Here is a 10,833-nt window from a genome sequence, read left to right as displayed (position 1 = left end):
ATTTCGTGCTCTTCTTTGCGAATTCAAGCCAGAAAACAACGAAAATCGGCGAGAAATCGTCGTTTTGCATCGAAATATGCGGTTTTCTCTAAGAATTTTGATGATTTCGTGCAGAATTCTGCTGTTTTCTTGCAATTCAGCCGTTGAATCTTGGTAAAAAGTGATGATTTTGTAGATTTCGTGCTCTTCTTTGCGAATTCAAGCCAGAAAACAACGAAAATCGGCGAGAAATCGTCGTTTTGCATCGAAATATGCGGTTTTCTCTAAGAATTTTGATGATTTCGTGCAGAATTCTGCTGTTTTCTTGCAATTCAGCCGTTGAATCTTGGTAAAAAGTGATGATTTTGTAGATTTCGTGCTCTTCTTTGCGAATTCAAGCCAGAAAACAACGAAAATCGGCGAGAAATCGTCGTTTTGCATCGAAATATGCGGTTTTCTCTAAGAATTTTGATGATTTCGTGCAGAATTCTGCTGTTTTCTTGCAATTCAGCCGTTGAATCTTGGTAAAAAGTGATGATTTTGTAGATTTCGTGCTCTTCTTTGCGAATTCAAGCCAGAAAACAACGAAAATCGGCGAGAAATCGTCGTTTTGCATCGAAATATGCGGTTTTCTCTAAGAATTTTGATGATTTCGTGCAGAATTCTGCTGTTTTCTTGCAATTCAGCCGTTGAATCTTGGTAAAAAGTGATGATTTTGTAGATTTCGTGCTCTTCTTTGCGAATTCAAGCCAGAAAACAACGAAAATCGGCGAGAAATCGTCGTTTTGCATCGAAATATGCGGTTTTCTCTAAGAATTTTGACGATTTCGTGCAGAATTCTGCTGTTTTCTTGCAATTCAGCCGTTGAATCTTGGTAAAAAGTCATGATTTTGTAAATTTTGTGCTCTTCTTTGCGAATTCAAGATAGAAAACAACGAAATTCAGCGAGAAATCGTCGTTTTGCATCGAAATATGCGGTTTTCTCTAAGAATTTTGATGATTTCGTGCAGAATTCTGCTGTTTTCTTGCAATTCAGTCGTTGAATCTTGGTAAAAAGTCATGATTTTGTAGATTTCGTGCTCTTCTTTGCAAATTCATGCCAGAAAACAACGAAAATCGGCGAGAAAACGTTGCTTTGCATCGAAATATGCGGTTTTCTGTAAAAATTTTGATGATTTCGTGCAGAATTCTGCTGTTTTCTTGCAATTCAGCCGTAGAATCTTGGTAAAAAGTGATGATTTTGTAGATTTCGTGCTCTTCTTTGCGAATTCAAGCCAGAAAACAACGAAAATCGGCGAGAAATCGTCGTTTTGCATCGAAAAATGCGGTTTTCTGTAAGAATTTTGATGATTTCGTGCAGAATTCTGCTGTTTTCTTGCAATTCAGCCGTTGAATCTTGGTAAAAAGTCATGATTTTGTAGATTTCGTGCTCTTCTTTGCGAATTCAAGCCAGAAAACAACGAAAATCGGCGAGAAATCGTCGTTTTGCATCAAAATATGCGGTTTTCTGTAAGAATTTTGATGATTTCGTGCAGAATTCTGCTGTTTTCTTGCAATTCAGCCGTTGAATCTTGGTAAAAAGTCATGATTTTGTAGATTCCGTGCTCTTCTTTGCGAATTCAAGATAGAAAACAACGAAAATCAGCGAGAAATCGTCGTTTTGCATCGAAATATGCGGTTTTCTCTAAGAATTTTGATGATTTCGTGCAGAATTCTGCTGTTTTCTTGCAATTCAGCCGTTGAATCTTGGTAAGAAGTGATGATTTTGTAGATTTCGTGCTCTTCTTTGCGAATTCAAGCCAGAAAACAACGAAGATCGGCGAGAAATCGTCGTTTTGCATCGAAATATGCGGTTTCCTCTAAGAATTTTGATGATTTCGTGCAGAATTCTGCTGTTTTCTTGCAATTCAGCCGTTGAATCTTGGTAAAAAGTCATGATTTTGTAGATTTCGTGCTCTTCTTTGCGAATTCAAGCCAGAAAACAACGAAAATCGGCGAGAAATCGTCGTTTTGCATCGAAAAATGCGGTTTTCTGTAAGAATTTTGATGATTTCGTGCAGAATTCTGCTGTTTTCTTGCAATTCAGCCGTTGAATCTTGGTAAAAAGTCATGATTTTGTAGATTTCGTGCTCTTCTTTGCGAATTCAAGCCAGAAAACAACGAAAATCGGCGAGAAATCGTCGTTTTGCATTGAAATATGCGGTTTCCTATAAGAATTTTGATGATTTCGTGCAGAATTCTGCTGTTTTCTTGCAATTCAGCCGTTGAATCTTGGTAAAAAGTAATGATTTTGTAGATTTCGTGCTCTTCTTTGCGAATTCAAGCCAGAAAACAACGAAAATCGGCGAGAAATCGTCGTTTTGCATCAAAATATGCGGTTTTCTCTAAGAATTTTGATGATTTCGTGCAGAATTCTGCTGTTTTCTTGCAATTCAGCCGTTGAATCTTGGTAAAAAGTGATGATTTTGTAGATTTCGTGCTCTTCTTTGCGAATTCAAGCCAGAAAACAACGAAAATCGGCGAGAAATCGTCGTTTTGAATCGAAATATGCGGTTTTCTCTAAGAATTTTGACGATTTCGTGCAGAATTCTGCTGTTTTCTTGCAATTCAGCCGTTGAATCTTGGTAAAAAGTCATGATTTTGTAGATTTTGTGCTCTTCTTTGCGAATTCAAGTTAGAAAACAACGAAATTCAGCGAGAAATCGTCGTTTTGCATCGAAATATGCGGTTTTCTCTAAGAATTTTGATGATTTCGTGCAGAATTCTGCTGTTTTCTTGCAATTCAGCCGTTGAATCTTGGTAAAAAGTCATGATTTTGTAGATTTCGTGCTCTTCTTTGCAAATTCATGCCAGAAAACAACGAAAATCGGCGAGAAAACGTTGTTTTGCATCGAAATATGCGGTTTTCTGTAAGAATTTTGATGATTTCGTGCAGAATTCTGCTGTTTTCTTGCAATTCAGCCGTAGAATCTTGGTAAAAAGTAATAATTTTGTAGATTTCGTGCTCTTCTTTGCGAATTCAAGCCAGAAAACAACGAAAATCGGCGAGAAATCGTTGTTTTGCATCAAAATATGCGGTTTTCTGTAAGAATTTTGGCAGAATTCTGCTGTTTTCTTGCAATTCAGCCGTTGAATCTTGGTAAAAAGTCATGATTTTGTAGATTCCGTGCTCTTCTTTGCGAATTCAAGATAGAAAACAACGAAAAACAGCGAGAAATCGTCGTTTTGCATCGAAATATGCGGTTTTCTCTAAGAATTTTGATGATTTCGTGCAGAATTCTGCTGTTTTCTTGCAATTCAGCCGTTGAATCTTGGTAAAAAGTGATGATTTTGTAGATTTCGTGCTCTTCTTTGCGAATTCAAGCCAGAAAACAACGAAAATCGGCGAGAAATCGTCGTTTTGCATCGAAATATGCGGTTTTCTCTAAGAATTTTGACGATTTCGTGCAGAATTCTGCTGTTTTCTTGCAATTCAGCCGTTGAATCTTGGTAAAAAGTCATGATTTTGTAGATTTTGTGCTCTTCTTTGCGAATTCAAGATAGAAAACAACGAAATTCAGCGAGAAATCGTCGTTTTGCATCGAAATATGCGGTTTTCTCTAAGAATTTTGATGATTTCGTGCAGAATTCTGCTGTTTTCTTGCAATTCAGCCGTTGAATCTTGGTAAAAAGTCATGATTTTGTAGATTTCGTGCTCTTCTTTGCAAATTCATGCCAGAAAACAACGAAAATCGGCGAGAAAACGTTGTTTTGCATCGAAATATGCGGTTTTCTGTAAGAATTTTGATGATTTCGTGCAGAATTCTGCTGTTTTCTTGCAATTCAGCCGTAGAATCTTGGTAAAAAGTGATGATTTTGTAGATTTCGTGCTCTTCTTTGCGAATTCAAGCCAGAAAACAACGAAAATCGGCGAGAAATCGTTGTTTTGCATCAAAATATGCGGTTTTCTGTAAGAATTTTGATGATTTCGTGCAGAATTCTGCTGTTTTCTTGCAATTCAGCCGTTGAATCTTGGTAAAAAGTCATGATTTTGTAGATTCCGTGCTCTTCTTTGCGAATTCAAGATAGAAAACAACGAAAATCAGCGAGAAATCGTCGTTTTGCATCGAAATATGCGGTTTTCTCTAAGAATTTTGATGATTTCGTGCAGAATTCTGCTGTTTTCTTGCAATTCAGCCGTTGAATCTTGGTAAAAAGTGATGATTTTGTAGATTTCGTGCTATTCTTTGCAAATTCAAGCCAGAAAACAACGAAAATCGGCGAGAAATCGTCGTTTTGCATCGAAATATGCGGTTTTCTCTAAGAATTTTGATGATTTCGTGCAGAATTCTGCTGTTTTCTTGCAATTCAGCCGTTGAATCTTGGTAAAAAGTGATGATTTTGTAGATTTCGTGCTAGTCTTTGCGAATTAAAGCCAGAAAACAACGAAAATCGGCGAAAAATCGTCGTTTTGCATCGAAATATGCGGTTTTCTCTAAGAATTTTGACGATTTCGTGCAGAATTCTGCTGTTTACTTGCAATTCAGCCGTTGAATCTTGGTAAAAAGTCATTGATTAATCATCGATTAATCAGGGATTGTTCACCTGGAAGTGTCGAAAGTAGAGCGGCTCACAGTCCACGGTTGAGCAATCCTGATGTGACAATTAGTTGTGGATGCATCGACAGCAGAATACGGTTGCAAACCAGCGACCGTAAACCAGTTACGTTGGTTGTTATGTTGACGAACAACAGATTTACACAACATTTTTAACATCACAGTTATAGTTAATTCAAATTAGTATTATATTAGATAGGCGTTTTTTAATAAACAGGAGTATTGATAGAACCATGGTGGTTGTTTTTACTCACCCCCGCAACATGGTCCTTCGAGCAAACTAAGTGTATCGTCGTGGCAAAATCTTGTAAAGTGTGCAAGATTCAAGTGGGCAAAACGTTGCCAAATTCCTATAGCTTTCGCGAAACGGGAGTGTCTGTTCGTGGAAAAAAGTGTTTGTGCCAGGAAAGTGAGAGTGCTACCTGGTGAAATGGAAGAAATCAACGACCTGGTAAGCGAGCAGCTGGAGTGGAAGGATGAGCTTACAAGGAAGTTGATAAATATGAAGAAAGACTCCAAAGAGAGGAAGACGGAGCACTACCTACATCAAAAGGCCGCAGAGATAGACGCAATTGTGGCCAAGCTAAAATCTAACCATGCGAAGATTAAGGCTCTAGATCGGGAGCAAAAAAGTCAGTATTTCGTAAACAATAGCTACAGCGGAATTGAAGCAGCCTACATGGAGGTGTCAAGTTACATAGACAAATGTAGAGATCTGCTTAAAACCAAGGTAGAATCAGCTGAAGAAGTTGAGCTGAAAATGAACTTAATCGACCAAGCCCGTCGGATGGAGCTGTTGAGAATTGATATTAACAGTGCAAAGACGGCAACAAACGGATTCCGGCAGTATTCTGAAGACATCAGAACTCAATGGGAAACCATCCGAGAAAAGGAAGTGGAACTCTGCAGGTGTGCGAGGGGCAACCGGGAGTCCAAATATTTCAAAGAGGAATGGTTTGGCACGATGCGTGCAGAGTATCGTGCAGTGATGATTCATTTGGAAGAGAAGATGAAAGGTCCAAGCGGAGGTAATGGAACTTCGGGGTCAACGAGTGTGGTGCTGCCAAAGATTAAGATACCCGTGTTTGAAGGCAAATACGAAGAATGGCCCACATTCCAGGACCTATTCACGAAGATCATTCACGCAAACACAAGTCTCAGCAAGGTGGAAAAGCTGCAGTATTTGAAGACGTACGTAAGCGGTGAAGCGCTACGGGCCATTCAACATTTTGAGATTCTTGAAGACAACTACAGCAGTGCTTGGGATGAACTTCAAGAAAGGTTCAACAATAAGAGGTTGATCGTGAACAAACTAGTGAACAAGATCTTGCAACTACCATCAATGAAGGAGGATGACGGCGCAGAGGAACTGAAGACGATGTACAACACAGTGAAAGAGTGTCTAGAAGCCATAAAGCAGCAGAAGATTGAGGTTTCATCGTGGGATCCAATCATTGTTTGTGTGATGGCAAACAAGTGGAATTGGAAGACCAATGAAAGCTTTGAAGCGTCGATAGACAACCCTTTCGAAGTACAATCCTTGGAGAGTGTGCTGAAGTTCTTGATGAAAAGATTCCAGGCGTTGGAAGCAGTTCATCATCTTGGAAAGAAGTCGGAACGAGAAAACGCAAGAAGCTTCAAGGAATCTCCAACATCAAATAAGGCAAGTTGCAAATTTTGTTCTTTGTCTCACGCAATTCATGCATGCCCTGAATTTAAATCGCTTGATGCTGATAAACGGTTTAACTTCGCGAGGGAACGGAAACTTTGCTACAACTGTTTGAGTCATGAATTTGGGAAGAAATGCTACTCGCAGAGTAAATGTCGCGTATGTGGGAAAACTCATCATACCCTAATGCATCGGGATGAAGAAAAATCGGTCAATCAGAAGAAAATGGAGTCAGAAAAAACAAAACATCAACTGACGAAGGTAGCAAGTCACATCGCACGTCATGACGAAACGGTTTTGTTGGCGACAGCATTAATTCGAGTAAAGAATGCGTCTGGGGATTTGGAGTACTTGCGAGCGCTCATTGATCCAGGATCGCAAGCTGCTTTTGCTACGGAAGAAGCAGCCTGTCAGTTGGGACTACCTCGGGAAAGAATTAGAGCAAAAATTTCGGGGATTGGGGATGTGAAACCCAAAACTAGCAACCAAAAAATTAGAATTGTTTGCAAAGCAAGGATGCCAGGAGCATTCGAATTAAAGACAGATGTGGTCATACTTCCGAAGCTAACCGAAAAAACACCAGAATGCCAGATAAATTTCGTAGAAGACGACTGGAAAAACGTGGTCATTGCGGATCCAACGTTTTACACCCCAGGGCAAATAGACATTATCTTAGGTGCAAAAGAGTACCGCGAGATATTGTTAGATGGAATGAAGAAAACAGAAAATGGACTACTAGGTCAGAATACGCATTTCGGATGGATAATATCCGGAAGCAGCCCAGGTTCAAAAACGCGAGGCATCAAACTGTGCAGCTTGATATCAAGAGCTCAAGAAGACCAAAACATAAACAAGTTTTGGGAGGAGCAAGAAGTTTCAACGGAGCAGCAGCTGACAAATGAAGAAGAAATGTGTCAGAAGCGGTATGAAGAAACAACACAACGAGACATGGATGGAAAATACGTCGTCAGAATTCCTTTTAAAAGTGATGATTCTAAACTTGGGGAATCTAGGTCACGGGCGGTCGCAAGGTTACTACAATTCGAAAGAAGACTGAGTAGGCAACAAAAACATTGTAAAGATTACAACGAGTTCATGCGAGAATACGTGCAACTAGGTCATATGACAAAAGTTCCGAAAGAAGAGGAAAGGACAGGAAAATACTACATTCCGCACCAATCGGTAATAAAGGAAGATAGCTCGACAACTAAATTAAGAGTGGTTTTCGACGCATCTTGTAAGAGTAGTAACGGAAAAAGTCTGAATGACATTACGTTAGTTGGACCAAGAGTGCAAAGTGAACTTTGTGACATCTTGTTGAGATGGAGAAGCAACAAGATAGCTTTTAATGCAGACATAGAAAAAATGTACCGTCAAATTAAAATCCATGAAGATGATCAGGAGTATCACCGAATACTATGGAGATTTTCAGAATCAGAGCCCATTCAAGAGTTTAGATTGACTACGGTGACGTATGGAACTGCGTCAGCACCGTTTTTGGCAGTTAGAACCATCCAACAGTTGGCAAAAGACGAACGCGACACATATCCAGAAGCGGCTGAAGTAGCTACAAAGAATTGCTACGTTGATGACGTGTTAGCTGGGGCTGACACAACTGAAGAAGCAATTGAACTGCAATCGGAATTGATAAACATGTTTCATTCGGGTGGATTTAACTTAAGAAAGTGGTGCAGTAATGACAGCAAGTTGTTAGAAACCCTCTCAGAGCACCTGAGAGACAACAAACAAATAGAATTCGTGAAGAAATCGTTGGGAGTATTCTGGGCACCCAATGATGACACAATCAGGATTAAGGTCAACACAACTACGTCAACGAGTGGGAAATTAACGAAGAGGACAATTCTGTCAAGTGTTGCGAAATTGTTTGATCCACTGGGAGTGTTAGCACCAGTCGTAGTGACAGCCAAACTGATTGTGCAGGATCTTTGGAGAGGTCAGCTAGACTGGGATAATCAAGTTCCAGACGAGGTTGCTAACAGGTGGTATGAATTTCTTAAGACTCTGAAGGAGCTTGAAGAAATTGTCATTCCAAGATGGACACAACAAGGCAAGAATTCGGTTCAAATTCAAGTACATGGATTCTGCGACGCGTCAGAAAAGGCGTATGGAGCGGTGGTTTACCTGAAAGTTACGAAACCAGATGGGGAAGTGACAGTCAGTTTGCTTGCAGCCAAATCAAAGGTGGCTCCAATAAAAACAAAGGTAACCTTGCCGAAGTTGGAATTGTGCGCAGCGGCACTGTTATCAAAACTCATGCATCGAATAATAACTACATTATCATTGGAAAAAACAGAGCTACACGCATGGTCCGATTCGATGATAACGCTAGCATGGATAGCTGGACAACCAGGACGTTGGAAGACCTATGTAGCCAATAGAGTCTCAGAGATCCAACATACAAAAAACGTTAAATGGCATCATGTCAGCACAAAGGACAATCCTGCAGATGTGATCTCACGAGGGCTGGATGCAAACAAGTTAAAGGAAGACGAGCTGTGGTGGAATGGTCCAAGTTGGTTGAAAGAGGAGGAAAAATGGCCAAACGTCGCAGTAGAAGAAGATACGAAGATAGAAGAAAGAAGATGCATGCATGTGAAGGTCACTCATCCAGCAGAGCCAATCTTTGCAGCATATTCGTCGTTTACAAAAGGAAAAAGAATTTTGGCATGGTGTTTGCGATTCATTCGAGCCTGCAGAGAAGGAAAAAGCAGCGGTCCGTTGGCAGTGCAGGAGTTACTTCAATCGGAAGAATACATGGTAAAAATGGAGCAAGGTCAATGTTTTGCTGACGAAGTAAAGAAACTGCAGAACGCAAGGTCGGTTGGCAAACAAAGTGGGTTGATAAACTTGAACCCATTCATTGACAACAAAGGAATTATGAGAGTGGGTGGAAGATTGAAACATTCACTACTCAAATATGATGAGAAGCATCCAATAATCATCTCAGGAAAAGGTGATCTGGGGAGTCTCATCATCAGGGAAGCGCATCTACAAACTCTTCATGGAGGTAATCAGCAAACGATAGCCTTCAACAGAAGAAAGTTTTGGATAACAAACGCAAAACGAGCCGTGAAAAAGGTCATCAACAATTGTCCTACTTGCATTCGTTATCGTGCAAAAACAGCAGAACAGCTGATGGGTCAACTACCCGAGACTCGCGTCAGACCAGTGTCAGCGTTCACCAACACCGGTGTCGACTACGCAGGACCTATCCAACTAAGAGTGTCAAAGGGAAGAGGAAATAAGTCGTATAAAGGATACATAGCGGTGTTTGTCTGTTTAGCAACAAAGGCGATCCATTTGGAAATTGTGAGCGACATGACATCGGAAAGCTTCATGGCAGCATTGAAGAGGTTTATGTCTCGCAGAGGAATGAGTGCGAACATTTTCTCAGATAATGGAACGACGTTTGTGGGCGCAGCTAAGAGGCTGGAAGAAGAAGTAAGCGAAATGATCAAGGGTTCCGACATACAAGATCAATTAGCAAATAAGGGAATTCAGTGGAATTTCATCCCTCCATCGGCACCGCACTTTGGGGGTATGTGGGAGGCTGGAGTAAAATCTACAAAGCACCACTTAAAACGTGTCATTGGCGAAAGTACATTAACGTACGAAGAATTGACGACGTTAGTCAATCAGATAGAAGCAGGTTTGAATTCACGTCCACTGTGCACATTAACCGAAGAAGTTAACGATGTATCAGTGTTGACACCAGGACACTTTCTCATTGGAAAGGAGTTGGTGGGACCAACCAATCCCGTAGCGTTAGAAAGTTGTGACGGTCTAACGGGAAGATGGAGAGTCATCCAAAAGATGAAAAAGGACTTTTGGAAGGCATGGACGACAGATTACCTACACCAGCTGCAACAGCGAAACAAGTGGCAGTCAGAAGTAGAAAATTTGAAGCCAGGAGATGTCGTCTTAGTGAAAGAAGATAACATCTCTGCCAGTAAGTGGCCGTTGGCGAAAATTGAACAAGTTCATAAGGGACAAGAAGGCTTGGTAAGGGTCGTGACAATTCGAAGAGCGTCCGGACTGGAAGCAAAACGTCCAATTCACAAGTTGGTGAAGATTCCAACAGGAAACCAGGAGGATTCAAATAATCAAGGGACAAGCACAACAGGAAGTGGTGGAGCTTCAACTGTTAGGGATTCTGGATCCGTTTCATAGCTACTCCACATCAGGGTTGTCGCGAACTTAAGTTAAGCCAGTTAGATTTCTTTTGTTAATGGGAATTAGTTGTAATTCATGGGAAACTAGTACTTAATCATGTAGCAATTATTTTAAAGGGGGATTAAATAGTTGTAATACGAATGCCATATACTATAAATAACTTGATGTGAAACAAAATACTGTGGTCAGCTGATGTTTCAGTGTATCATCCAGGGGATCAAGGCCGCAGTACTCAACCTTTAATGCCACGACTGAGACAACATTCTGCTGGAGAGGTCCACAACCCATGTCGTCGCCCTCGCCAATATGATTAATCATCGATTAATCAGGGATTGTTCACCTGGAAGTGTCGAAAGTAGAGCGGCTCACAGTCCACGGTTGAGCAATCCTGATGTG

General features: G+C 40.6%; 1 protein-coding gene across 1 annotated transcript; it reads left to right on the top strand.

The window, feature by feature from the left end:
- The first annotated feature begins 4,807 nt into the window (after positions 1–4,807).
- On the top strand, positions 4,808–10,465 carry LOC148165944 (uncharacterized). Its single transcript, XM_088049574.1, has 3 exons — positions 4,808–4,840; positions 4,888–10,266; positions 10,346–10,465. The coding sequence occupies exons 1-3, from the start codon at positions 4,808–4,810 to the stop codon at positions 10,463–10,465; spliced, it is 5,532 nt and encodes a 1,843-aa protein (XP_087905700.1).
- Positions 10,466–10,833: the final 368 nt, after the last annotated feature.

Source organism: Gnatocerus cornutus, unplaced genomic scaffold (genome assembly GCF_029298725.1).
Source record: "Gnatocerus cornutus isolate USDA-ARS CGAHR unplaced genomic scaffold, icGnaCorn1.1 ctg00000104.1, whole genome shotgun sequence".
In the NCBI taxonomy this organism is placed as follows: domain Eukaryota; kingdom Metazoa; phylum Arthropoda; class Insecta; order Coleoptera; family Tenebrionidae; genus Gnatocerus; species Gnatocerus cornutus.
This window is presented reverse-complemented; position numbering and strand designations above follow the sequence as displayed.

What these genes read in the sequence shown, in the direction of transcription:
- LOC148165944 (XM_088049574.1), top strand. Translation starts at nt 4,808, where the DNA reads ATGGTGGTTGTTTTTACTCACCCCCGCAACATG. An exon ending in TTACTCACCCCCGCAACATG is followed by an intron (nt 4,841 to 4,887) that starts GTCCTTCGAGCA and finishes AATCTTGTAAAG; the next exon opens with TGTGCAAGATTCAAGTGGGC. An exon ending in ATAAGGGACAAGAAGGCTTG is followed by an intron (nt 10,267 to 10,345) that starts GTAAGGGTCGTG and finishes AGATTCCAACAG; the next exon opens with GAAACCAGGAGGATTCAAAT.